This window comes from Euwallacea fornicatus, chromosome 9, assembly GCF_040115645.1.
Source record: "Euwallacea fornicatus isolate EFF26 chromosome 9, ASM4011564v1, whole genome shotgun sequence".
Taxonomy (NCBI): domain Eukaryota; kingdom Metazoa; phylum Arthropoda; class Insecta; order Coleoptera; family Curculionidae; genus Euwallacea; species Euwallacea fornicatus.
Window position 1 is genome coordinate 4,499,094 of NC_089549.1, and position 24,637 is coordinate 4,523,730.

At 36.8% G+C, this 24,637-nt stretch overlaps 1 protein-coding gene across 6 annotated transcripts in view; it reads right to left on the reverse strand.

The window, feature by feature from the left end:
- Positions 1-24,637, reverse strand: part of Mp (Multiplexin) — a 269,908-nt gene that overhangs the window by 195,824 nt on the left and 49,447 nt on the right. For all 6 annotated transcript variants that reach the window (XM_066286068.1, XM_066286067.1, XM_066286064.1 and 3 more), the window contains exon 2: positions 10,490-10,602. In XM_066286068.1, the coding sequence (XP_066142165.1) occupies positions 10,490-10,602 (113 nt within the window). The remainder of the gene's footprint in view (positions 1-10,489; positions 10,603-24,637) is intronic.

Here is a 24,637-nt window from a genome sequence, read left to right on the forward strand (position 1 = left end):
TCACATCGAACTAAATTGATAAAATTAATTTGGCTTAATGAGTGGATTACACGGTGCATTTATTAGCATAATTACTCACTTTCCTGAGTTAATGGTTCTTAAAACGCTGCAACATAGACTTTAGACGATGATAATGATATGGGCGCTCCTTTGGATGACAATAATCTTTCGGATGCTTTCTACGCATTAAATATTGTTGTGGTTGAAAAGTTTTATTGCTATTGGTTCAAGTAATACTTTAGCCATAGCTCAGTTGTAATAATCTTGAGGAAAGCTGCTCATCCAAGGAGATTTCGTTAAATTTTGTATTTTTATTATCAGTCGAAAGTGGAGAAAAACCTCTTATAAGCAAACATTGAAGGAATTCAGGATATGGACGTGACAAAAAAAGCATATTTTTTTAATTACTATAATAAATAAGTTATGTACGTATTATATTTAAATTAAATTTGAGTACAGGTTTCATCATTTTCATCATCAATGGAGGCACTATCAATGCTCGGGCGAATGATTATTTAGGCAACAGGAGGCAACGATGTATTAAACATTAACATTTTCCAGAAATTTGGTTTAAGAGACCATCATCAGGGTTTTTTTTATAAATGTGAACGAAGTTTTCCTACGAATATGAACATTAACACGAAAATTACAAATTTAAAACCTTAAAATAATAATAAAATATTAAAATATTAATGTCCTAAATGGCCAAAATACGATTCAAAATATTAATGGTCCTATATAGCATGATTCCTTAATTTAATCCTTATGGATTTCATCATATGGGGCTTTATTAAGGACAAAGTTTATCAAACATCGCCATGAAATGAAGAGGATCTTATTCAAAAAATTTATATTGCTTCTCAACAAATTACTCCCCGAATGCTAAATAATATTCAAAACAAGCTTATTACAAATACCCGAAAATGTTCGCGATACAATGCTGGGCATTTTGAGCATTAATATTTTAAGAATTTATTATTAGTTTAAGATTTCATATTTGCCATTTACTCGTTAATGTCTATATTTCCAATAAAATTCCGTTTATATTTACCAAAAACCATGGTTTTTTTTTTAAACCAAAACGCTGGAAAGTGTTATCATGTGATTCATCGTTGAAAAGGCTTTAATGAGGACTTTCAAAATGTGCCAAAATTTATCTAGGTCCATATAAAAAAATAATAATAAAGTTGAGGTCATTATCTCGAAAACTAGGCCAACTATAAGATTTAGAAAAGCTCATGCGTCAAGATTCCGAAAAAATGTAAAATTTTTGTATCAACATTTTTATTCAAACATCTTCAGTTTTCGATTTAATGAGGAAATTGAATTTTGGCATTTTTCAGATTTCGCGTAACATCTCGGAAAATAATTGGAAGATGGCAATACTGTTTTGGAATAGCGACTAAGCCCCAAGTTTGATACATTTTCTTTAATTTAACCGACCTCGTAGCCCTCACCGTTTAGGAGATAGCAATGGTATCCCATGGCATTTGGGACACTACTATTGTCTAATCCATTGGTCATCTTCCGAACATTTTCCAAAAGTCAGTGACTTATTTATTCTTCGTTAACTATTATTATTGAAGTCGTTAAGAGCAGACCTTTTATCGGTTTCTAATATAATCCACCATTAAAACTGCATTATTGAATATTTTAAAATAATTACTGCTTCATTTAATAAAGAATATCTTTCAATTATTTAGAGGAAATTATTTAAATTAAGTGACCACTGCGGCTGGCTTGAAATTTTTAATGCAGTTTCTTTGGATCGGACGCTAACTCTCACTTATTTATATCTTTTGAAACTGAGTGTTACGTTTAACATTGGCAAAGTTGTCTCACTTGATATATCAACATATATGAATGACAGTTTGGTGTTATTTTCGGGGAGGAGGTACCATTGGCCCGCGCTCTTTCAACATACGGTGAATGGAGTGCGCCACAAAGATGTGATAACTGATTTTTTTGTGATCGCATATAACTGATTCGGACTTGAATGAGGTTCGGTTCTAGCAGGATGAAGCAGTGCATCACACAAACAGAAGAACGATCGATCTTTCGCATACCAAATTCGGTGACTGGGTATCAATCGCTTTACACTCCTGGTCAAATTTAAGTGTACAGCTGATGTCTTTACAAAAAGAAATAGAAAAATGAGACGATTACTGCTGCATAATTTCTATATTAAGGACGGAAACAAAAATTTGATTCGTTAATTATTTTATTTCTTTATTAACAAAACAGTCATACATTTTAATTACATAGAGAGTGATAGTTGGCCAAATTAAAGTGTACAGCAACAAAATATGCATTTTTTTCAAATTAAAAAATATCCAATTTCATGAATTTTTAAAACAAATCAGTAATTAATTGAGTCTCCTTTAGATTCAATAACTTTCAACAATCTACGGTTCATAGAACAACACAAAGTTTTCAAAAGGTTGGGTTTGTTTATTTTAATTTTCTGCGCTGCTTTTAAAATTTCTTCCCATAGTTGCGAGTCAGAGTTGTATGCTCCTTTTTTGTACACTTCCCCAGACAGTGCTTGCCAATAATTTTCTATTGGGTTCAAGTCTGGAGAGCGCGCCGGCCAATCAAAAACCTTCAATCCCATTTGTGATAACCCTTCTTTTGTGACTCTGGAAGAGTGAACGGGTGCGTTGTCCTGTAAAAAGTAAAAATCTCCATCTGGAAACAATGATGCCATCCACGGATAAACTTTCTTCCGTAAAAGAGTTAAATAACCTTGGCTATTGATTCTTCCAGAGATTCTTTCCAGCATAAAATGCCCTGAAGCAGTTGTTGCTCCCCAAATCATCATCCCTCCATCTCTTATTTGGCGTTTTGGGCGATAAAACGACGTTGTTGATCTATTTTTTATGTAACTATACTCATTATCAGGACCATCTTTTGAGAATTTTTTTTCATCGGTGAATACTGTCTTTGTCCAGATAAAGTCCCCTAAAGATAACCACTCTCGAGCTTTTGCCACTCGAAACTCACGGTGGGCTTCGGTGAGAGGAATTTGTTTGTGAACTTTTTTCTATTTAACACCCATTTGAGGAAGAGTTCTCCTTAAGATTCTTGCAGATGCGACCAATTGCAAGTTTTCTTTTAATTTCCGAGAAGTCACCAATTCACCTTCCCCTGCTAACCGGCGAATTTCTCTTTTAATACGCGCTTGGCTTCGCATATTTAACTTTGATTTGGGTCCTCTCTTCTTTTTCACTCGATTATAATCCGTGTTACACATTTGTGCAACTGTAGAATGAGACAGATGAAATTTTTCAGCAACAGCACGATAACTCATACCACGCTCAACATCCTTTTTAGCTCTAGTGATTAAATCAAAAGAATACATTTTTAATTTGTTCTTTTTACATAAAAGGAAAAAACTAGACTGATTTAAAAAATAATCTCATGTTTACATATAAAATATGCGATGTACACTTTAATTTGGCCAGGAATCTGTTATTGTTTATTTATTAATACAATTCTCATTTGAATTGTCAAAGATTAATACACAAATAAGGGATGGGCATTATATATTTTTCTTAAAAGTGTGTAAACGAAGTATTAAACCGAAAAAACTTGAATAACATATTAAAATTACTAAATTTTGCAAATATTTTAATTGTACACTAAAATTTGGCCAGGGGTGCAGAGACGTTAAATGGCCATCGCACAGCTGCGATTTGACCCCGCTGGACTACTTTTCGTGGGGATGCGTTAAAGATCGTCGTTACCCCAGCGATCACCAAATAATTAACGTACTCCAAGGAAATATTAATCGAGTTTACCGTGAAATAGAACCGCAAATTATCAAAAATATACCGCCAAATTGGGTAAAAAAATGGGTTACTGTCACGCCAGTCGCGGGGGTCACTTAACTGAAATCATTATTCGTGGATAATTGGGAGATATACTTAACGAATGAAGCAACAATTATTTTAAGGTATGCAAAAATGTAGTTTTAATAGCAACTTCACAAAAACGATGAATGGCCCACCATTTATAATCCCCCAAGTTATCTCGATTGGGTTAAAAATGCTCTAACAAGGGCGGGAACCGCAAAATCGTGCGTCCTTACACCCCTTTATGAAATTTAAAGGTTGTTATGTTTAATAATCTTTTTTTGGTGACTTTTTTCTGGAATATGTACATTTTTGTCTCTCATAAAGTTGATCGGACCCTTTGTACTATTACTAAAGGTCTCGAGTAACGACCGAGAATGATAAAGGGCGTTATCCATAACAATGGCTGAGTCAGGAGAGATGTTTGGCAGTAATTGTTCGGTGGTCCAATTTTCGAGCAGTTGAGCTATCATGTCTTCGTGGTAATCAGCAGAGAGGATCGAGTTATATTTTTAGCGAACAACAACAAGCCATTTGGCACAAATCCATTTTCACTGTCAGCGTGCAGACTAATAATTCGTTTGCCTCTCGTAAGTGGGGTACCCCAACTGCAACTTTTTGAATTATCCACCAAATGTAGCTTATTATGCTGTGAGTGTTGAATTATGTTTCTCTAAATAAATTATTGACATTTCTGACTGTCGATATTCCCTAATTTTACATAAATACTTTCCCCGCCAATCCAGTATTCATTTCGAGTCCATTACCGCCACAGTGGCTCGCAATGTTACCAACCAATTATAATTATAATGTTGAGTAGTCTTTTACCTTTTCTCGAATCATTTCTATAGTGTGTCTCACGAATATAAAATATCCATTCAAACAAATGCACGTGATCCGTTCAAGACAAGGGTATTGAACAGGGCCGTAGTTATCCCGCTGTTACGCTGAAAAAGTTGTATAAACAACTTTTAAGAGTAATGGGCACTAGAATTTAATCACGTCTAGTGGATTTCAAAAACAATGACGTCCTGTACATTAAACAGTTAACCAGTTCAGTTTCTATTCGATTATGCGCGCGCAGTGACCGCTCTCGATGCAAAACGAAACAAGTTCAACCCTGTGAAAGGCCAAGCTGGCGACCACGCCTTTGGTTTGTTTACATGAATATTTTATATTGCTAAGATATACTAAAGTATAGGTACCGTATTTTTTTTATAAAAATTATAGATGATCCTTCAAATAACATCTCCGTAACTACCGTCGATTTGTTTAAATTTTGCAGAAGTCCGTCTCCTGTCAAAGCCATAGCCTAAAACATTATCCTCCTTAATAGCCTGATAAATCCTCGACAATGAAAATTTAGTTATTTCGCTTATTTTTGTTACAATACATTTAACTGAATTTTCCTTCATTTCTTTATTTAAACGGTCATAAATGTTCAAAACCAGACGTTAACACGGCACATGTAAGTCATTGTTTTTAAAATCAGTACTAGCCCTTTTCCGAATGGTCTTCAAAGAGCCATACTCAACGGATACACCTAGAGAATTAACACGCTTGTACTAGTACAATTAATACTATGAAGAATATACGGATAAAACTGTGAATGGCATAATTTAACTATGTAACACAAATGGGCAACAACAATTCAATTTCAAACGCCCTTCGTCGACGCCACTGGTTTCAGTTGGTACATTTGCGAGTACCGGTCGCCGTGCAGAGTAGCGGCCCTCTCGAACATTCACTGTTTGGGAGCTCACGTACAGGCAATATTCATTATGGTCCGCTGGTTTAGGCCCTCGCAATGTTACAGGGCTCCGTCACCAGAAAACAGAGGAAGCTGATTCATTTTCCATCGTGATATTTCTGATCATTCCTTCTATACGCAAGATTTTCAAATGATATTCAAAATACTAAAAGTTGCACAACTTTGTTTCCGCCGTTTTTTTCCCGAAAATTGGAGACTTTATTGACAAAAAAAACTGGTTATTTGCACATTCAAAGTATTGTCCATTGCTGGCCACTACTTTCTCCCAACTTTCTAACTACTAAAAGCCCGGTGTTAAAAAAACTGGTCATCTTTTGAAGCGATCCAGGAACCAATTCAATTTTTCACTTCTTCACAAAATCGGAAATGCTGGTCATCCAGGTCGTGCGTCACTGATTGAAACAAGTGATAGCCGCAGGGAGCAATGTCTGGAGAACACGGTGGGTGGAGTAGGGCTTCCAATTTCACACGTTTCTAGGTATGTCTCCACGACTTTCGCCACTTGGAGTCGAGCATTCTCGTTCTGCAGCATCACTTTATCGTACCCCTAGATGTATTACAATCATTTGTCCTTCCGTGCTGAACTCAATCTAAAACTCATAGTGATCCTGCCAATTTCCTTGAATTCGCCACGAGTTCTCATTAAGTAATGCCTCTAATTCTGCATGTTGGAAAAGGTTCACTTCCACTGCAATGCCGGCCTTCGACGTGAAAATGACCGTTATTGAAGAGCTCAAATCATTCACGACAGATTCTGTCACTAATGGCGGCCTCATCATAAGTATTTGTAAGCATTCAATGAGCCTCAGCCGCAGATTTCTTCACATTGAAGCAAAAAATTAAAACCTTCAGCAAGTGATGAGAATTTGCTTCAGAAACTGACGTTTTCAATTTAGAATGATGTCATGATGTAGACACACATTGATTAATATTTCCATGGGGTTATATTGACAAATGCCAAAGTTATATCGACAGATGTCAAAAATTGTATTGACAGATGCCAATGTTATATTGACAACTGTCAAAGTAGCATTGACAGATGACAAAGTTATATTGACAGACGTCAAAATTATATTCACAAATGCCAAGTTTATTATGTAATGATTATGATCTATTTGCTTCGTCCGCTACTTATCACTAGAGCCTTCCATAAAACTTTATTTGATAATATTAAATATTTTTTAGGCTCTTTAGATTGCCTTAAGTACGTTTCTCGAAACATCCAATCCTACAAATATTCGCGGTCAATTGGCACGACGCTACGAAAACAAAACTATTACAAAAATTAAACATTGCTAGAAGATAAGGCCAGGGCCTCCAAGTTCAAAATAAATCCAGCTTTGGCCCGCTTCCTCTAGGATGCAAATCTTGCGAGTTACTAATAGCCATGGTCGACATCATTAAGCTTAGGCTAATATTACTTCTCGGTACAGAGCATAAGCAGGCCGAAATGAGAATAGGTTTGTTCGTTTTGGAGCCAAATGCAAGATTAGGATAAGCCTGTCTTGTCCAGGCGAAGGTTTAGCATTTTGTGTTGGATGAGTTGCCATACATTCCGGTTAGCTATACAGGATATTTCTAAACGTCATGTACATACGGAAAAGGGTACTTCATTTGCTTATTAAAATTAAATTAGCTTTAATAAGCTTGTAAATTAGCATAATAAAATTTAAATGTTCGTATAAACGTAAGTTCACAATTATCCCGTTACCTATCTACAGGGTGTTCGAATTAAAAAAATATAAACTATAACCGTCGATCAGTTACAAAATCGAATATTAAATGCATTTGAATTCATAATACTCGAGGGATACTAGAAAAGGTACGGGGATCAATGTGAAAAAGGGTAAACGCATGTCTGAGGGTTGAAGGAGGTTGCTTTGAATAGTTGCTGTAACGTAGTTTCCTTATCGTTATTATTGTTGTTATTTAGAGTCATTCTGGTTCTAATTTCCAACAAGTAGTTCCAAACAAGCTCTCAAAATACCCAAAAAGAGGATTATCTATAATAAATAATCGCTTATCCATAATAACTTTGAATTTAATCTGGCGAATAACACAACGTCGGATTTTTCTAGATTACTAGCGTAGATACGAAAAAATTGCCAGAGCCCATTCCAATTGAAAGAAGTTTTTAAAGAAAATAAAAAAAAGTGTTTTTTTTATTTTAGAATCTACCAATGGTGCATCGCGAAAAAATTAAGGGTAAGAAAAGGGGGATGGCCTCTGAAAAAATTTCACCCTGTAGATTTTGAAAACAATTTGACATCCCCAATAAAGTACGTCCTAGAGCTGAAACTATATTCCAAATTTTAGCTAAATGTCTCAAAAACTGCAGGAGCAAACAAAAAAACTGAAATTTTTCTGAAATTTGAACTCCCTATATGTGTACATATAAGTAACGAAGCATTTACGGCCCTAGGTATATATGCACCTTTAGTCATGAAACAAAACTAAAAAATTACCCTTTTCCATGATATTTAGGAACACCCGGTATAAAAGGAATTTTTAAAGTGGATTCTGAGAAGTACTGATTTATTCAACGTTCTCTTAACTATCATGCTGAAGCTGCTGATGTTGGAGCTTTGGGGATGTAATCAGAATGAAAGACTTTGATCGGGGCACAGGGCTAATTTCGTCATTTAAAAAAATTATTATGACGTCATGACTATGATACGTGCCCAGTAAAAATAAGTCCCAGGGTGCCACAGAAAAAAATAATCTAACGTATTCCTGCATTTTGTACAGAAAGTCTCTCTGAAACAGTCTTCATACAGAACCGTTAAATTACGGATCGATTCGTGGGAAAAAGCATAGAATAAGAAAAATCGTTTGCAGTTTAGGGCACTGTAAACATGAGATCCTTTACTTGTTCCTTTGTGAGAGGAATCAGAAAACTTTTAATTGCGAAAAAAGGCTTTGCCAGTAGCAACTCGAATGTTGAAGATTAAAGAACCGACTTAAGGGACTTTGTATCTCTTACGGTTTCCGAGATTTTCCAACAGTGAATCCTTATCCTGCACATCCCGTATACATTTCATCTTATAGACACAATGTAAAATGTTAAGGGTGGCTGGTTTCAATTAAATTGGCTAATGGCAAGTTTCATTTTGCTTCAAAGCAGTCCTCCTTTATTTAAGGAGGTAGCAACAGGTCACTTCTGACCGGCCTAAGAAACTTCATTGTATAGATTAGAACGGATTTGTTCTGGACATCTCCTAAGTTTCATAGGGCGGATTCCAGAGCTTAACACCCTTTAATTACAGTAGCATCAAGTTGTCGTTAGAACGACAAGTGAACGGCTCATGATAGAGCACTTGTAATTCCCCAATTCCTGATAGCCAATAGATGAAAAATTGTTATTGTTCTAAGTGTAAGTTCATTTAGTGGAGTTTCTGTTCGCTTTGTAACATGGCACCTTATGCAATATTGCATTATGCCCATTCGCCGTTTAAAACAATAGTAAAATTCAAATTTCGATTCAAGGCTCGAAAAGAAAAATTAAGGAACGTGTTCTGTTCAAAAAATGTAAAATAAAATTTTTGCTGGCAGACCTTTGCTTCTGACTTATTACACGTCAAAGCTCCTGCATGTTATCATTTTTTATTATTCTAATAAATAATACCGAGGCACGAAATAAATGATAAGAATATCATAAGTATGAAGGGAAATTATTTCTGAGCTTTTCCTAGTTTGTTTTGTTAAATATGCCATTTTGTTGTCATTTGACTACACGAAACTCTTAATAGGAAACGGATTGGTGGGGGTGGTCAAGTGATATGGCCGGCGCACTCGCCCGACTTGAATCCTTTGGATTATTTTTTATGGGGGCATTTAAAACAATTGGTTTATGCAGTAGAAATTAATAGGCATGAACAATTAATGCAAAAAATAATGAATGCAGTCGAATATATTCAAAATAGACAAAATATATGTACATTCAGCATACGATTCGCTTATTTCGTGTTGCCAAGCATGTATCCGCGCTAATAGTAATATTTTTGGGCACTTGTTAGAATTGTTTAATTATGAATAACGAAAAATGATGACACAGAGAAACTTTGAAATGTAACAATTCGAAAACAAAAGTCCGCCGGCAAATTTGCTTAAATATTTTTTAATCAGAATGGCTAAGTGTACACGTTTCTTATATTTTCCCAGAATTTTGAATCACCCTGTATACAGACTGTCGAAAGTTAAAATTTTAATTAATTTCTTTTTGTTATCCTGAAAAAATCTAGGTTAGAGAATGACTTTAAATAATTACGTATATCATTTGTTTAATTTTTATGTGTTCTAAATAATGAAAATATACTCAGTTTGTTTCGCTTTTGATTTCTCGCATTATCTAATGTAAACAGATCGAGATATCGAAATGGAACATAAATACGTAATTAATGGAAAACTGGTTGCTCTTTCAGATTTTGTAACAAATCTCATGTTAAACGTACCGGGTAAAAAGTCGTTAACTGTAAATTCTGTAAAATTGACCGTAAGTAGCGCCCTCTATTAGCGACTCAGAAATTGCAACACGTAAGAAATATTTTTACAAATATTTAAATATTTAACATAGGTATTTTCAGAATAATGGCAAAAAAATTAATTAAAATTTTACCTTTTAACGCCCTGTATATATGTGAAACTATCTGCTTTCAAATAAGGTATATTTTCTCGAATTGTCATCATTTCACGTGTAGTATTTCCATACCTCTGTTCTCTCATTTTTAATTAACTCTCCTATATATACGAATGTGCTTCGGTTTGGAACTTGAGCATTAACTGAGCACAACGGTTCTTTTTCAACTGGGAAATTTATTTTAGGCATATTTTTATCTCAATCACGCTATATTTACAACAAAGTTACCTTTTGGGCTTTCACCCTGTGTAAATGATGCTGGCAGTTCGAACGAATCTTCCTCTCCAGTTGATGGTGTCAAGAATAGCCAAACGATGACCACTGGCAGAGCACGACTTATCCTGAAAGAAAAGCACAAATTGGAGTGGTTATGAAAGGGATTAATCGTAATAGTTTTTCTAGTAATAGACGTTGAGTACTTGATACAGACACGCTCGAGTTTTGATTGATTGTTAAATTGATTAATGCATTAATCCATTGAAACATAATTGGAGCCATGTTCAGTTTTTGAATTGCAGTTTCCATCGGTCTCGGTGTCAATATGCGGATTAAGATTAACTGAGGGAAAATTTACTTTTCATTCACACATAAACAAACATTAGTGATTTTCTTGGTCGAAATCCGAAGAAAACAACGATCATCTATATCCCACAAGTGTGACTCTATTTCCGCCGTAGCTTACCGTTAAAAGGTGTTAAGAGTTTTACCACCATTCAGCAGGAATTCCTTTTATTTTCAATTATCTCAACATCTAAAATTTACTTAGGAGGGAATAAAGATTATTACCTTGGCAAATGGTTGTTAGGAATCCCTGTAAATTCCAAATTGTTTAGTACCTACTTAACATCCACGGAAGAAATGGACCCAACAAGACAAATGCCTTTTAAAGCGTTAATAAAACAGACTTTATGGGACACTAGGACGTATATAAATAAACACTACAGTTTTTGTAAGTGATAATACTAAAGAAAACAAACAAGCGAAAAAACCATGGAATAACAAAGGCAAGTTTAACGAACTTATGTAAGCCACATGGTGAGGGTCGTGAGATTTTACAATAATTAGGTATTATCAGTATTATTACATTGGTCTGCGTATATGCCCATAATTAGCATGTAAGCAACAGCAAATCAGCTGGAACAAGTCCCATTAAAGAGAAACAAGAAAGTAATTGGTAGCAGTAAAAATAAATTGCAAACCTAATGATAGTCATTAGTTTGTAAACATAGAATTCTGAGATTTCAATGAACACAAAACGTATTGACATAATCCACGCCCGTTGGGGCAAAGACCAGAGGTGCATCCCTCAAAGTGAAATATGGGCCATAAATAGTAACAATTTCACGCCCCATCGCGATTGAGTTTCCATGTCAAATGTCCAGAGTTGGCTTTAATCTATTTTGTGCTATTGCCTGGCCATAAATACCAAGGTGTAAAACACGATTCGCGTTTCACTACGAGAAGCTAATCCTGCGTGATGCGCCATCTATATTACTCAATTGACAGCTCTCAATGAATCTCTATAATGCGAGCATTGTCATTGCGCCAGCAAGATTTTTAAGGGCCCCCCATGTCGATTGAATTAACATCGTGGCGGGTTTCAACTATTTATTTGCAATACTTTGAGCTCCGCATAATGCCTTTTCATCACTTACTAGCACTAAATCAATCCGACGCATCTCTTTATGCATGTCAAGTTCTGCGTCACGAAAAAAACCTGGAGACTTGTCGTCAAGTAAGTGTTTCAACCCAGTGGTTGATGAATTATTAATCAGCAGCTCCATAACTGAAAGCGTATCAATATCCCTTATGAATTTCAATGAATTCGCTTTGACTATTCGTCTTTTCGAAATCTGTATCATATTAGTTAAAGAAAGAAATCTTGATAAATCAAACTGTAACTTAATTGCATCTCCGAGGAAGATAAGGGCTTGAGTTTGTAATTGCCTGAATTAGCTTTCAGGCTCTCACAATTGCCGGCCGAAATGAGCTTTCATTAGCAGTTGATAAAGTCCTGGATAGTGTAACAAAAGAAAAGTATTGGGCTTGCTTTTGCGTCATCAGTGAGACAAAAGGCTTAAATTTTTTCATCGCCTCTAGATTGAAACTTTGATTGCTTTTAGATAGTGGAGCCTCAGTTGAACATATTTAATTATACTATGAAAGGAAAGGAGGGCGATTGAAGATAACGTTGCAGAAAATCATACCGAGTCAAATTTCTAATTCAACAAAGTATAATCAATGATACTAAAAATATAAACAGCAAAAAGCTTTTATTTTATGCGGGCTGCCTCGTAAAAAATCAGCGACGCTATAGCTCAGTTATTTATGGATGGATTTTGATGAACTAAAAACCAAATAAATCACACTTGTCAGACTACTAAATAATATCAAAGTTAATTTTTTTTAAATTCAACTTCTGCTTCAGGCGTTCACTTCGGAATTTTAAATAAAACTTCATTTTTTTCACATTTTTTGATAGAAAATATTTTTCTGAATTTGACCATATATGACAAGCTAGTGTTGTTAAAACATTTTTAACTGAAAATTGTTGATTTTTTTGAGTACTAGTATATTGCCTTGATTCCACAACGTACGTATTTATGCGCAGTTTTCACAAAATATTATTTTTAAAGATTTTCCTCGAATTGATTACCAACATATTGTCCACGCAATGAACGTCTCCTTACTGCACCATGTGTAGCATTTACAACGCCATTTGGTGCATTTACCTTGCAAGCATCTGTAATTATTTGTCTTAAAATATCGACATTTTCTGGCTGAGTAACATAGACCTTAACTTGAAGATGGCACCATAGCCAAAAATCTAGCGGTGAAAGGTCCGGCCAGCGAGGCGGCCGGTTCATCTTGTCCCTCCTCGCCGGATCCTAATGGACTGTAGTTGTTTACGGCACCAGGCGCCTTTACACAGGATAATGCAATGGGACAAGATGGGATGAAATGCAGATGACCGCGGAACAGCGCAGATGGCCCAAAGACGATACAGATGGTTACATAACTTATATTCATTTTTAAAGTTTTTCAATATTTTTCAGTTAAATATTGTTTTAACATTAATCTATCTGACATCATCGAATTCAGAAAAATATCCTGGAACAAAAAATGTTAAACATATATAAGTTGTTCTATTTAAAATTTTCAAGTTGACAACTAGAGCAGAGAAAGTTGAGTTAAAACAAATCTACTTTGATGGTAGTTAGCAACCTTAATATCATTTCAGTTGATTTTAGTTCATCAAAATTCGCTCATACGTAATTGAGCCATAGTTTCGCCCATTTTTATGAGACAGCGATATAAAGTTGTTGATACAAAATAAACGCAGGTACAGTGGTCATTTATGCGCAGCCACTAATTTTTGCCTAAATGCTACTTCAGGACATAAGCAAAATAGTATACTGAGCCACCCTGTAGAATGAGCGGACCTGATCCTAACGTACTTACCTGTGCATTTTTTATTTTTTTATTTTATTTTTTATCGTATTATTATCTGGGCACTTTTTAAACACTTACTGCACCTATAGCTATACTACTAATCAAAGGTGTGAATAAATTACCTTTGTAAAGGGTGAAGTAACAATTTTGTGGGATTCGAAACAGCACAGCTCAATCATAGGTTTCTTTACGTTGAGCGTGTTACTCAGCGTTTTCATGGTTCTGCAAGACCATTTTGTTGCGAAGGGTGATTCAGTTTGCATCTCCATATAAAGATATTAAAGAGAACACGAAGAAATTGAAATACATTAAAAATGTCTATTTGCACTTTGAAGTTGCTTGATGAATGATGATACCATGTAAATGACCGTCACGGCTCAGGTGGCATGAAGTAATCCGTTTGTGATCATTTTCGACCGCTTTACAGCACAAATCAGGTTCGATGCCGGTTATTTCGCGTCTAATCTCCTGTGTCAGCTCCGCAATGGTGTCCGATTTATTCTTGTGGGCCCAGCTCTTCGGACATCTCTAAGGAAAAAAATCAGCAGGAGTTGAATCACGTGATCGCGGCGGCCAATCGACGCAGTTTGCTCGAATTTTCGGATCATGCTCCACGTTGTCCGCTCAAAAGATCGATTTTGCGCGCCAAAAAATTTTCGTATGGCGCGAAATGCACTTTTCCTTCATCGGCTATTTTCATCATGGACTTGGACGATTTTAACACGTTTTTTCGTCGTATATTGCTCTATGAGTATTTTTGTTTAAGTTTTCGGTTCAGAAATCTCACGTTGCCGTTGGCAATACATTGACCTTTTAAAAATATTTTGTATTGTAATGTGGAAACTCGAATTGAATCATCCCACGTTTCTGTTTGATGATTCTCTCCGATCTGTTTGACTTATTCTCGTTATCAAAAATTCCCGATAAGGTGCGCCCAAAAAGTCTAGGGCCTCCCTTGAAATGTTAAAAAAATACAAGAAGTTGAACCAACAGTATAAATTTAATACATTTTTGCTTACAACATGAACTCGCTGAAATTGTGTCCCAACTGTTTATTTACTCAATTTTGCTTGTGGGCGCAAAAGTAAATTTAAAAAAATCATTTTATTCGTCTAATAATATAAGTCCGTCTGTAGTTTTCTCTCCTTAATCGTCTCCTTTGTGCGCATATCTTTAGTTCTTTGTTTCTACTTTAGTACCATTTTGAATCCCATAGGTTCCCTTTCATAATTCTGCCACCTCATGACGTCTCGTGGAAATTCGCTAATTCCTGAAGAAAAGGGACAAATAAGAATTTCACACGAATTGAAGTGATCGAAAAGAAAAATTGCTCTAAAAGTAGGTCGTTCGAAAACATTAGTTCGAAATTTTATTAACAGAGTTTGTAAAACTACCAAAAGAGGAAATATCTAAGCGAGATGAAAGAGGGATTTTGAGGAAAGTTTCCCAAGAAAATATGTCACCAATGAAAATTATATCTGAACTTCAATTAGACACATGCGAAAAAATAGTTTGCAAAGTGTGGAAGCGCTTCAAGTTCGTGACTTACAAGAAAAAACAAAGAAAAGCACCCATTGCGCCATCCAAATCCGAGAGTGAATTTTGGAAAACGAATTTCGTCTTGGTCCAACAAGAGGCTTTCGATCATTTTTTCAGGTGAAAAAAAAATTGATCTCAACGGACCAGATGGTCGGTCCGACTATTGGCCCGACTTGAGAAGAGAAAATCAGTTCTTTTCCCAGCGCCCACACGGTGGAGACTCAGTTACAATTTGCGCAGAGTTTCCTTTCAATGATCCGACCAATATCGGTTAAAATAGAACGTCCGCAATTATGTATCTCACCTCGAAGACAACCTTTTGACTGCTGGTGACTTTTTGACGGGGTCTAGTTGCCTTACAGCAGGATAATTCCTCGATTCACAAGGCTCATGTGACGAAACAATGGTTTTTCGGCTGCGACATCAATGTTATGAAGCGGCTCGCGAAGAGCGCAGATCTAAACCCCATGGATAATTTACGGGGATATTTATCTCGCGAGGTCTGCAATCAGGAACGGAGGCAGTTCACCAGCATTGAGAACCCGAAGAAAAAATTGCTGAAGAGTGACGTGGCACTCCCCCTGAAATTTTCCAAAGGAGAATCGAAAGTATGAAGGAATGTTTAACGTCATATAAAGGAAAGGGGAACCAATGCGATTGTGAGGGTAGTTTGGCCGAAAATTTACGCTGTCTTATATTTTTCAACAAGAATTTTTGATTTTGCCATATATACAAAAATGTTAAATTATAAAATGGCCCAAAATCTATGAATTATTTGTGTAAATTCGTTGTTTCTAGGCCTGGTCAAGTAAATTCTGAGGTGTTTCGGTGAATAATGTCAATTTTTTTGCTAAATTTAACCGTTTATTTTCATAAAAAACTGAATTATGTCAACGATCGAAATGTGGGCCATCGTTAGCAATGACTTTTCCGTCAAAGAATGGATCCGTGTGAAAGGAATTTTTTGCTTTTTGCATGCAACAAATTATCAAATCAAATTTCTATTTCTTCGTAAGAGTGGAAATGTTGTTCTGAAAGTGCGTGTTACATTGATAGGCCGAAAGGGCCAAATCTGAAGAGTGTGACGAGCGGGGTAAGACGTCCATTTAACGTTTTCCAAATATTTTTTTGTCAATTTTTCAACATGAGGTCGAGCATTATCCTGCTGAATAATAACTTTTTTGTGTCTTTTGACGTATTGTGGTCTTTTTTCTTTCAATGCTCGGTTTAAATATATCAGTTGTTATCGTTATCGATCGCCAGTAGTCGTTTCATCAGGTTTCAGCAATTCGTAAAACACAACTCCCCTGTGATCCCACCAAGCACACAGTAAGACCGTCTTTCCATGGACATTGCGTACTGGTTGATGCTTGGCCTGGAGCTACCCATAATTTTTGCGGTTTAGGGTTTCTGCCCGGCAGTAAACCTTCAAAAATGGTTTTTCGCCTTTCAATGTCTCGTTCTTTTAATTTATATCGCACCCATTTTCCTTCCTTCTGACGCTTGGAAATGGCAGATTGGGCGGCAACAGAGGTTTCTGCCAATCGTTTCAACATTTCAGTGGGGCCTTCGTTCAATAATTTTTGCAAATCTGCATCTTATCAGGTCGACCGGTATGAAATGAGCGCTATTTTGTGAAAATAAAACACCAATTTTAACAAGGAAAGAAAAAAAAAATTATTCAAAATATTGACCATTGCTTTCTACACATTTTGACGACTTTTCTGGCAATTTGTGGATACCACGCCAATAGAAATGTGCCTCTTTGGCATCAAACCAATTAGACACCCAATTTTCTACTTCTTCGTAGGAATCGAAGTACTGCTCAGCCAATGCGTGTCCCATCGATTAAAAACAAATGATAGTCTGAAGGAGCCAAGTCTGGTGAATACGGCGGATGGGGTAGCAATTCCCAGCCAAGTGTTTTGATGGTATCCTGAACCTGTGTTGCTTTGTGTGCAGGTGCGTTGTCATGGAGCAAAATTACCTTCTCGTGTCTTTTGGCCCATTCTGATTGTTTTTCGATCAATGCATTGTTTAAATTAATTAATTGTTGTCGGTAGCGAACAGTATTAACGGTTTCACCAGGTTTTAAAAGCTCGTGGTGCACCACACCTTTCTGATCCCACCAAACACACAGCATTGCCTTCTTGCCGAATCGAGCAGGTTTTGCAGTCGATGTTGATGGTTGTCCCGAATCAACCCATGATTTTTTCCGTTTAGGATTTTGAATATAAATTCATTTTTCATCTCCAGTAACAATTCGATGCAAAACTGATTTTCTTTCGTGCCTTTGAAGCAAAATTTCACAGGTGTTTTTTCGGTTCTCCATCTGTCTTTCATCCATTTCATGCAGCACCCATTTTCCACACTTTTGGATCTTTCCCATAGCTTTTAAACGATCAGAAATTGTTGTGCAATATTTAACATTTCTGCCATTTGCTTTTGACTTAAAGCGTCATGTTCATCCAATATTGATTGCAATTCGGCGTCTTCAATCTTGTTTGGTAGTCTGCCACGTTTTTCATTTCGCACATCAAAATTGTTATTTCTGAATCGTTGAAGCCATCTTTTGCATGTTGCTTCTGATAAAGCATAATCACCATATGCCTCGACAAGCATTGGATGCGACTCTGCAGCACTTTTCTTCAATGAAAGCAAAAAATTCATGCTTTCCGCAAACCATCATTTTGTGGTATAAAATTCGACATTTTTGGCACGATGGAATAATATACAGGGTGTTTCCTAACTACGTGTAAAAAATTTAAAGGCGTAATCCTCGACTGATTTTGAGTCAAAAATGGCTAATAAACATATGTCCGCAAATGCCTTGTTTCCAAGATACAGGGTGTTGACTGAAAGACGTTGAAATAGGTTTTAAAGGTTTTTAAAGGTTTGGTGGTATTTACCAACTTGTTTATTGTTAGTTTTTTTGCTACTTCCACTACTATAAACAAGATAGTCAGTGTTATTTTGGTGTTTTACTCTCTAAAATGAAAGAATTTAGTTCTGTGTCCCAAAAATCAGATTATACCTCATTTTGAAAATTTTTCAAATGCCTAATTACACTAATCAAGAAATGGCCAATATGGTTTTTGTTTACGGCCTTGCTGATGGTAATTGTCTTTTCTAAAATTCAAACACCCAAATTGAGTCATTTTGGAAATAAAATCTCTTTTTCTTGTCACATTTCAACACCCTGTATCTTGGAAACAAGGCATTTGCGGACATATGTTTATTAGACATTTTTGACTCAAAATCAGTCCAGAATTACGCCTTTAAATTTTTTACACGTAGTTAGGAAACACCCTGTATCCTCCTGTGCGAATTAGAGTGACGGAGAGAAGTGTGATGTGGGAAGGCAGAAGTGGGGTGAAGGAATGGGTAATGAACGAGTGGGAGCGGGAATGGGAGAAGTATGAGGGTTGGGCAAAGACCTTCATACCCCGGATCCGTGATTGGTACGAGTGTGAATGGACGAAAAGTGGGTATATGTTGGCTCAGGTGTTCACCGGACACGGCGTGTTTGGGAAATACCTGAAGTGGATACGAGTGGAAAAGAGTGCGGAATGCTGGTTTTGTGGCGAAAGAGAGGACACTCCGGAACACACGCTGTGGATGTGTCCAGAATGGGAGGACTATCGTGCGGAGGCAAGGGAGAGGGGACTCGACCTGAACCGAAGCACGATAGGGAATGAGCTAGTGGATAGCAAGGGGAAATGGATGGTATTCGAGGGCCTGATAGAGAAGATCTTGAGGGCCAAGATTGCAAGAGAAAATGAGAGAAAGAAGAATGGGGTGCGGGATAGTGTCCGTACCTAGTCCGGAGAAAAAAGAGCCCTTAAGTAATACCGCGAGGTAGTCCCGGGGCAGAAGAGGGGAGGTGGGTTTAGTGGGTAGGCAGCCGACGTAATGGTCGGTCGAATCCCACACTACCCGGATGACGACCAGGCCGGGAGTCGTAAGAAGATTCCCCCTCCTCGGAAAAAAAAAAGGAAACACCCTGTATTGTTATTTGTTCAAGGACTTGATTTGTACTAAATGTGTTTGTCAGTTTGCATACCAACCAAGCAAACAAAAAAAAGGTTTGTTAACAACAAATACCCTATATCGAGACATTTATATCCTGACGCAGACTTCATACCAGTATATCTGGTAAAATTTCTTAGACTGTCCTGGTTTTTCCTCGTCTTTTATATCAAAATCGCCACTTCTAAAACGGTTAAACCATCGTCCACGAATTTTTTGGGATAGAACATGTTCATTGTACGCTTCAAGTAACAATCGATAACTTTCGACGCACGTTTTTTTTTTTTTTTTATAAAAGAAGGTTATTGGACTTTCCCGCAAAACGTCTTTGCCTGGTACTAAAGTCGCCATATTCAAAGCTATGAAAACTTTGTTTATTGCACGGCGGCAATTGGTAGCGGGCCGGCTTTGAATGCGGCATTTTTGCCTCTCGAGACGCTATCGATATCGTTGGTTTATTTTAACTAACGTATCAGTAACGTAATCTCCTAGCATAGTCGACCTTATTAACCGAAACACCTTTTACCAGGTATGTAAATATGAAACCGGAATCTTTTAATAAAAAGTATAACTTAGCTGCGCAATAATTATAAAAAATATTTTATTCGAAATATTTCCCATGGTTACGTATACATTTTTCCCATCTCTCTGGCAATTTGTGGATGCCACGCCAAAAGAACTGTTGTTCTTTTGAGGCAAACCGTTCATCGAGCCATTTTTGAACTGTTTCGTAAGAGGTGAAGTGGTGTTCTGCAAGAGCGTGTCCCATCGATGCAAATAAGTGATAATCGGATGGTGCTAAGTCGGGTGAATAAGCCGCATGCGATAGTACTTCCCAATGAAACGTCCCAATCGTTTCCTTCACCAGTTTTGCAGTGTGTGATGGTGCATCATCATGAAGCAATATCACCTTGTGTTGCCGTTCTAGATATTCTGGTCGTCTTTCACGCAAAGCTCGATGCAAGTCCATCATTTGTTGTCGGTAACGTTCAGTATTAACTGTTTCTCCAGGTTTTAGCAGCTCACAATAAATTACGTCTTTTTGGTCCCACCAAGCACAGAGCATTGTTTTCCGTCCATATCGATTTGGTCTTGCTGACGATGCTGATGGTTCGCCTGGAGTTACCCATGATTTTTTACGTTTGGGATTCTCAAAATACATCAATTTTTCCTCACCAGTCACAATTCGATGAAGAAATGACTTTCTGTTATACCTGGTAAGCAACAATTGGCAAGCGGTTTTTCGATTTTCTTGCTGTCTTTCATTGAGTTCATGTGGAACCAATTTTCCTATCTTCTGAATTTTTCCCATAGCTTTCAAGCCATGGGAAATTGCTTCCCATAGCAAGCAATTGCTTCGCTAATTGTTGTTGCGTTTGAGTATCGTCCTCATCTAACAAAGCTCGCAACTCGCCGTCTTCAAACTTTGCGGTGGTTTTCCACGCTCTTCGTTGTTGACGTCAAAATTGCCACTTTTGAATTTTTTAAACCACTCACAGCACTGTGATTTTCCAAGGGCACGTTCACCGTAAGCTTCAACAAGCATGCGATGTGAATCTGCAGCCGTTTTTTTCAAGTGGTAACAGAAAATCAATGATGTCCGCAAATCGTAATTTGTAGGCACAAAATTCGACATGCTCAAAGCTATTGCAAACTGTACTGCAGCATTGAACCTGTATTGTTATGATTTGAAAATCATTCTCAGATGTAAATGAGAAATGTAGTACCCTAATAACACGATAAGGTAGTACCTATATTGACCACTAGGGATATTTGGAGGCAAATTCCGGTTTCATATTTACAGACCTGGTATATTTCTCAATTTGTTTTCATTCATCTTAGGAAAAAACTAAGGATGGTCTCGTACTTTTCGGGCGCACCTTAATTATCGACCGGACACAATTTAGTTGAGTGCGGACCAGACCGTCAGAGCCGAAGTCATTGTTACGATCGTCGCATTTCAATGTCAGAAAAATGACGTCACCTACCGCAAATTTCGGCTGACTCCGTCTATTTAATTACGGCATCCGCAAATTTATGTCCAACATAAACTATAAAATACGTAATATGTGAGCACGCCATCATTGTATTCAAATGACGAAGGAAAGCGTATAGTCTGCAGTGCCCGTTGAAATACAAAACGGTTTCGTGTTAAAGTCAAGTGGAAAATGTGTAAATTGAAGCCATTGTCCTAGAAGCAAAAATAGCACAGTCTGCTATTAAAAATAGACCCAATTTAATGGAGTGACATGACTTCCAATTACACCGCACTGACACAATTCAGTAAGCCTATAAGCCTGGCTAATTAGTTCTTTAAACGAATTTAAGAGTCTCACTTAACGAGTGTAATTAACACGAATTGATCCGAGTCGTCGCGTATATTTTACATTCACCCCGCGAAATGTAAATGAACCGCGATAACGACCCAATTTAAAATAATTGTCTTAGATAAGTTCTGTCTGATAATACGTCGACTTTATGCAGATGAGGTCCTCGGTGGTTACTTTCCTAAACTCGGAAAGAACATTTTTTCGAATTAATCAAAATTCTACACTGTGTAGGAAAAGTACGAGTACCCTGAAGTATCTCGAAAAATATACAGTTTATTAAAACCCACGTTATACATTGTGGCCCCCTGACAAATCGTCCACCTGAACGATCTTCAACGGAATTTTTTTCTTCGGAAAACCCCGAGAAACGCCGATTTTCCTTTTAAGGGGGACATTTTCAGATCACAGATTCGCAAGTGTAGAGTCGTCCCCCTGAACGGGGTGGCGCCCGCTCCGGGAGTCTTAAATGGCACTGGGGGTCGAGCGGCGCATCAAAGACATTTCGATTCTCTTTACAAGTATGCTAATTTTTTTTTGTTACGCCTTTAAATATATAAAAAAAAAAAACGTTTCAAAAAGTCGGTGAAATAAATCGAAAAAAACTTTTAAACTTCGTAAAGATAAATTCACCAAAACTGCCGAAAATTATGTCTATTGTCGAATTCTTAAGATGAGGTGGTGGGTTTTGTTCTGATTTCACACTGATCAGAATTGCGCAGCGAAATTTGTCGATTCATCCGACGATTTTGAGCATCGTGATTCACACCACTGAACTGAGGATTAAAATGGTCACCGCTTACTTGAAAAACAATGAATTAGCCCGAGAAACTGCAGGAATTTTTAATGGAAAGCGTCCCGGTAAGAATATGAGCCATCACCATGTGATGAATTTAATATGTAAACTCATGCAGACTGGATGCGTTGCTAACAAAAAACATGATAGGCGACATACCGTTACCAACGTGGTTGCACAGATTGCATCTTTGGGACATAATAAAATGTATCATTCAAAGTAAAAAAAGCTTATTTCGAGCACCCTAGAATCTGAAGCAACTTCAGGTATCCGACGTAGCGGTATTCAGAGAATCTTAAAAAAATATAATCTCCATCCCTATGAGACGCATCTCATTCGTGAGCTTAAGGAAGATGATCTAGATCGCCGTATGCAACTTTGTGAGGTGATGAGTGAAAGTATTTTGATCAACACCGTATTTTTTACATTCTACATATTTTTCTGACGAATGCCAGTTCTTTCTGAATGGTTTCACCAGACATCGTTGCAGATGTTGAAGTGATGTGAGTCCTGGAATTAAGAGAGAACAGTCACGATATCCAGAAAAATGGAATGTATGGTATGGGATTTTAGAAAATCGTATTGTTGGATCGTTTTTCTACCTGGAGAGGTAATCTTCCTTCAATCTGGTTCAAAAGTTCATCTACCCTCAAACTGTGAATATTCTTGAGAACTACGATCTGATCTCAGAGAATGATACGTTTCTTCACAAGATGGCAGTCCGCCACACTATGTAGTTCCTCTACGTAACTTTTTGGATCAACACTTTCCTGAATACTGGATTGGTAAAAGAGGTTTTATTGAATGATCCCCAAAATTGCCTGATTTAGCACCGTTGGACTTTTCTTATGGAGTAATTTAAAAACTGTTGTTTATGAAACGAAATCTACCTCTTTAGAAAATTTTCGCCACTGAATAGTGATAGCATATAGTGAAATAACTCCCGAAATGCCACAAAATGTTCGAGAAGAAGTGGAACGAAGGCTCTTTTGATTGTATGGAAGTAAATGAGTCGCAATTTGAACAGTTCATTAAATAAAACATTATTTAAAAATTAATTTTTTTCAATTTATTTCACCGATGTTTTAAAACGGTTTTTTTTTAACAATATTTAAAGGCAAAACAAAAAAATTTCAACATATTTCTAAAGAGAATTCAAACACCTTCGATTTGATGTGCCACTTAACCCTCAGTGCCATTTAAGTTTCCTGAAAGAGTTGACACCCCGTGCAGGGGGATATCTCTTCTATGAATTTATGATCTAAAAATGTCCCTCTTAAAAGTAAAATTAACATGTCTCCGGGTTTTCCGAAGCAAAAAATTTCATTATGATATTTCAGATTGACTCTTTTAAATGGGTCACCCTGTATAGAAATTGAAGCAGTTTAAAAATTCTACCATTCTACGATATTCAGAAATGTACAACGTGCGTTATAAAGGAGAAATGAACAAAGGTTATATTTTTTCTTATAAAATGGCAAACTTTCTATGACATATTCTGATTCGCCCTCATGATGTGAACACATTTCATGTAACTTGTCCTATGGGTGATTCTAACGATTCAGCAGCGATTACGGGTATGAAGGAAACCAAACGAACTTGTTTTGATTGGATTAAGAGCAGAAAATGTGCAAATGCGATAAATCTGGTAATCTAGAACACCATTCTAAGCGTCATTAATAAAGCTGATAATGGTTCGTGTTTTTTTGCCTAATCTATCTAGTAATCAGCTTCGTTATTATGCAGTTTGGATAGAACGTGGAGGGGAAATTGAACGGCCCCCTAGATCACCAGATTTGACGGCCTTCGACTATTTTCTATGGGGCGACTTAAAAAGTAAGGCGTATACCACGAAACCGGCAGATTTAATTGAATTAAGAAGGAGAAGAATTACTGACGAATATTGTCTCATTATGGTTGAAACGCTGGAATATGTTATTGAGAAATTCTATTACAATTCAGCCCATTGTCAAGCTGTTCAGGGGACACCTTTTGAGCACTTCCTTGAATGAAAATAAATTCATTAGCACAAGAGCAGTTTACTTTTGTTCATTCAGTTCTACAACAGCTGTTGAGCCGCTAAATTTAGCGATAGTGCCTGTTAGATGAAATCTTTTCAGAATGCGAGGACGAATCAAAATATGTTATATAAAGTTTGCCGTTCCATCAGAAAAAAACGTAATTTGAATTCACTGCTACTTTCTGACGTACCTTGTATATTTCTAAATACCG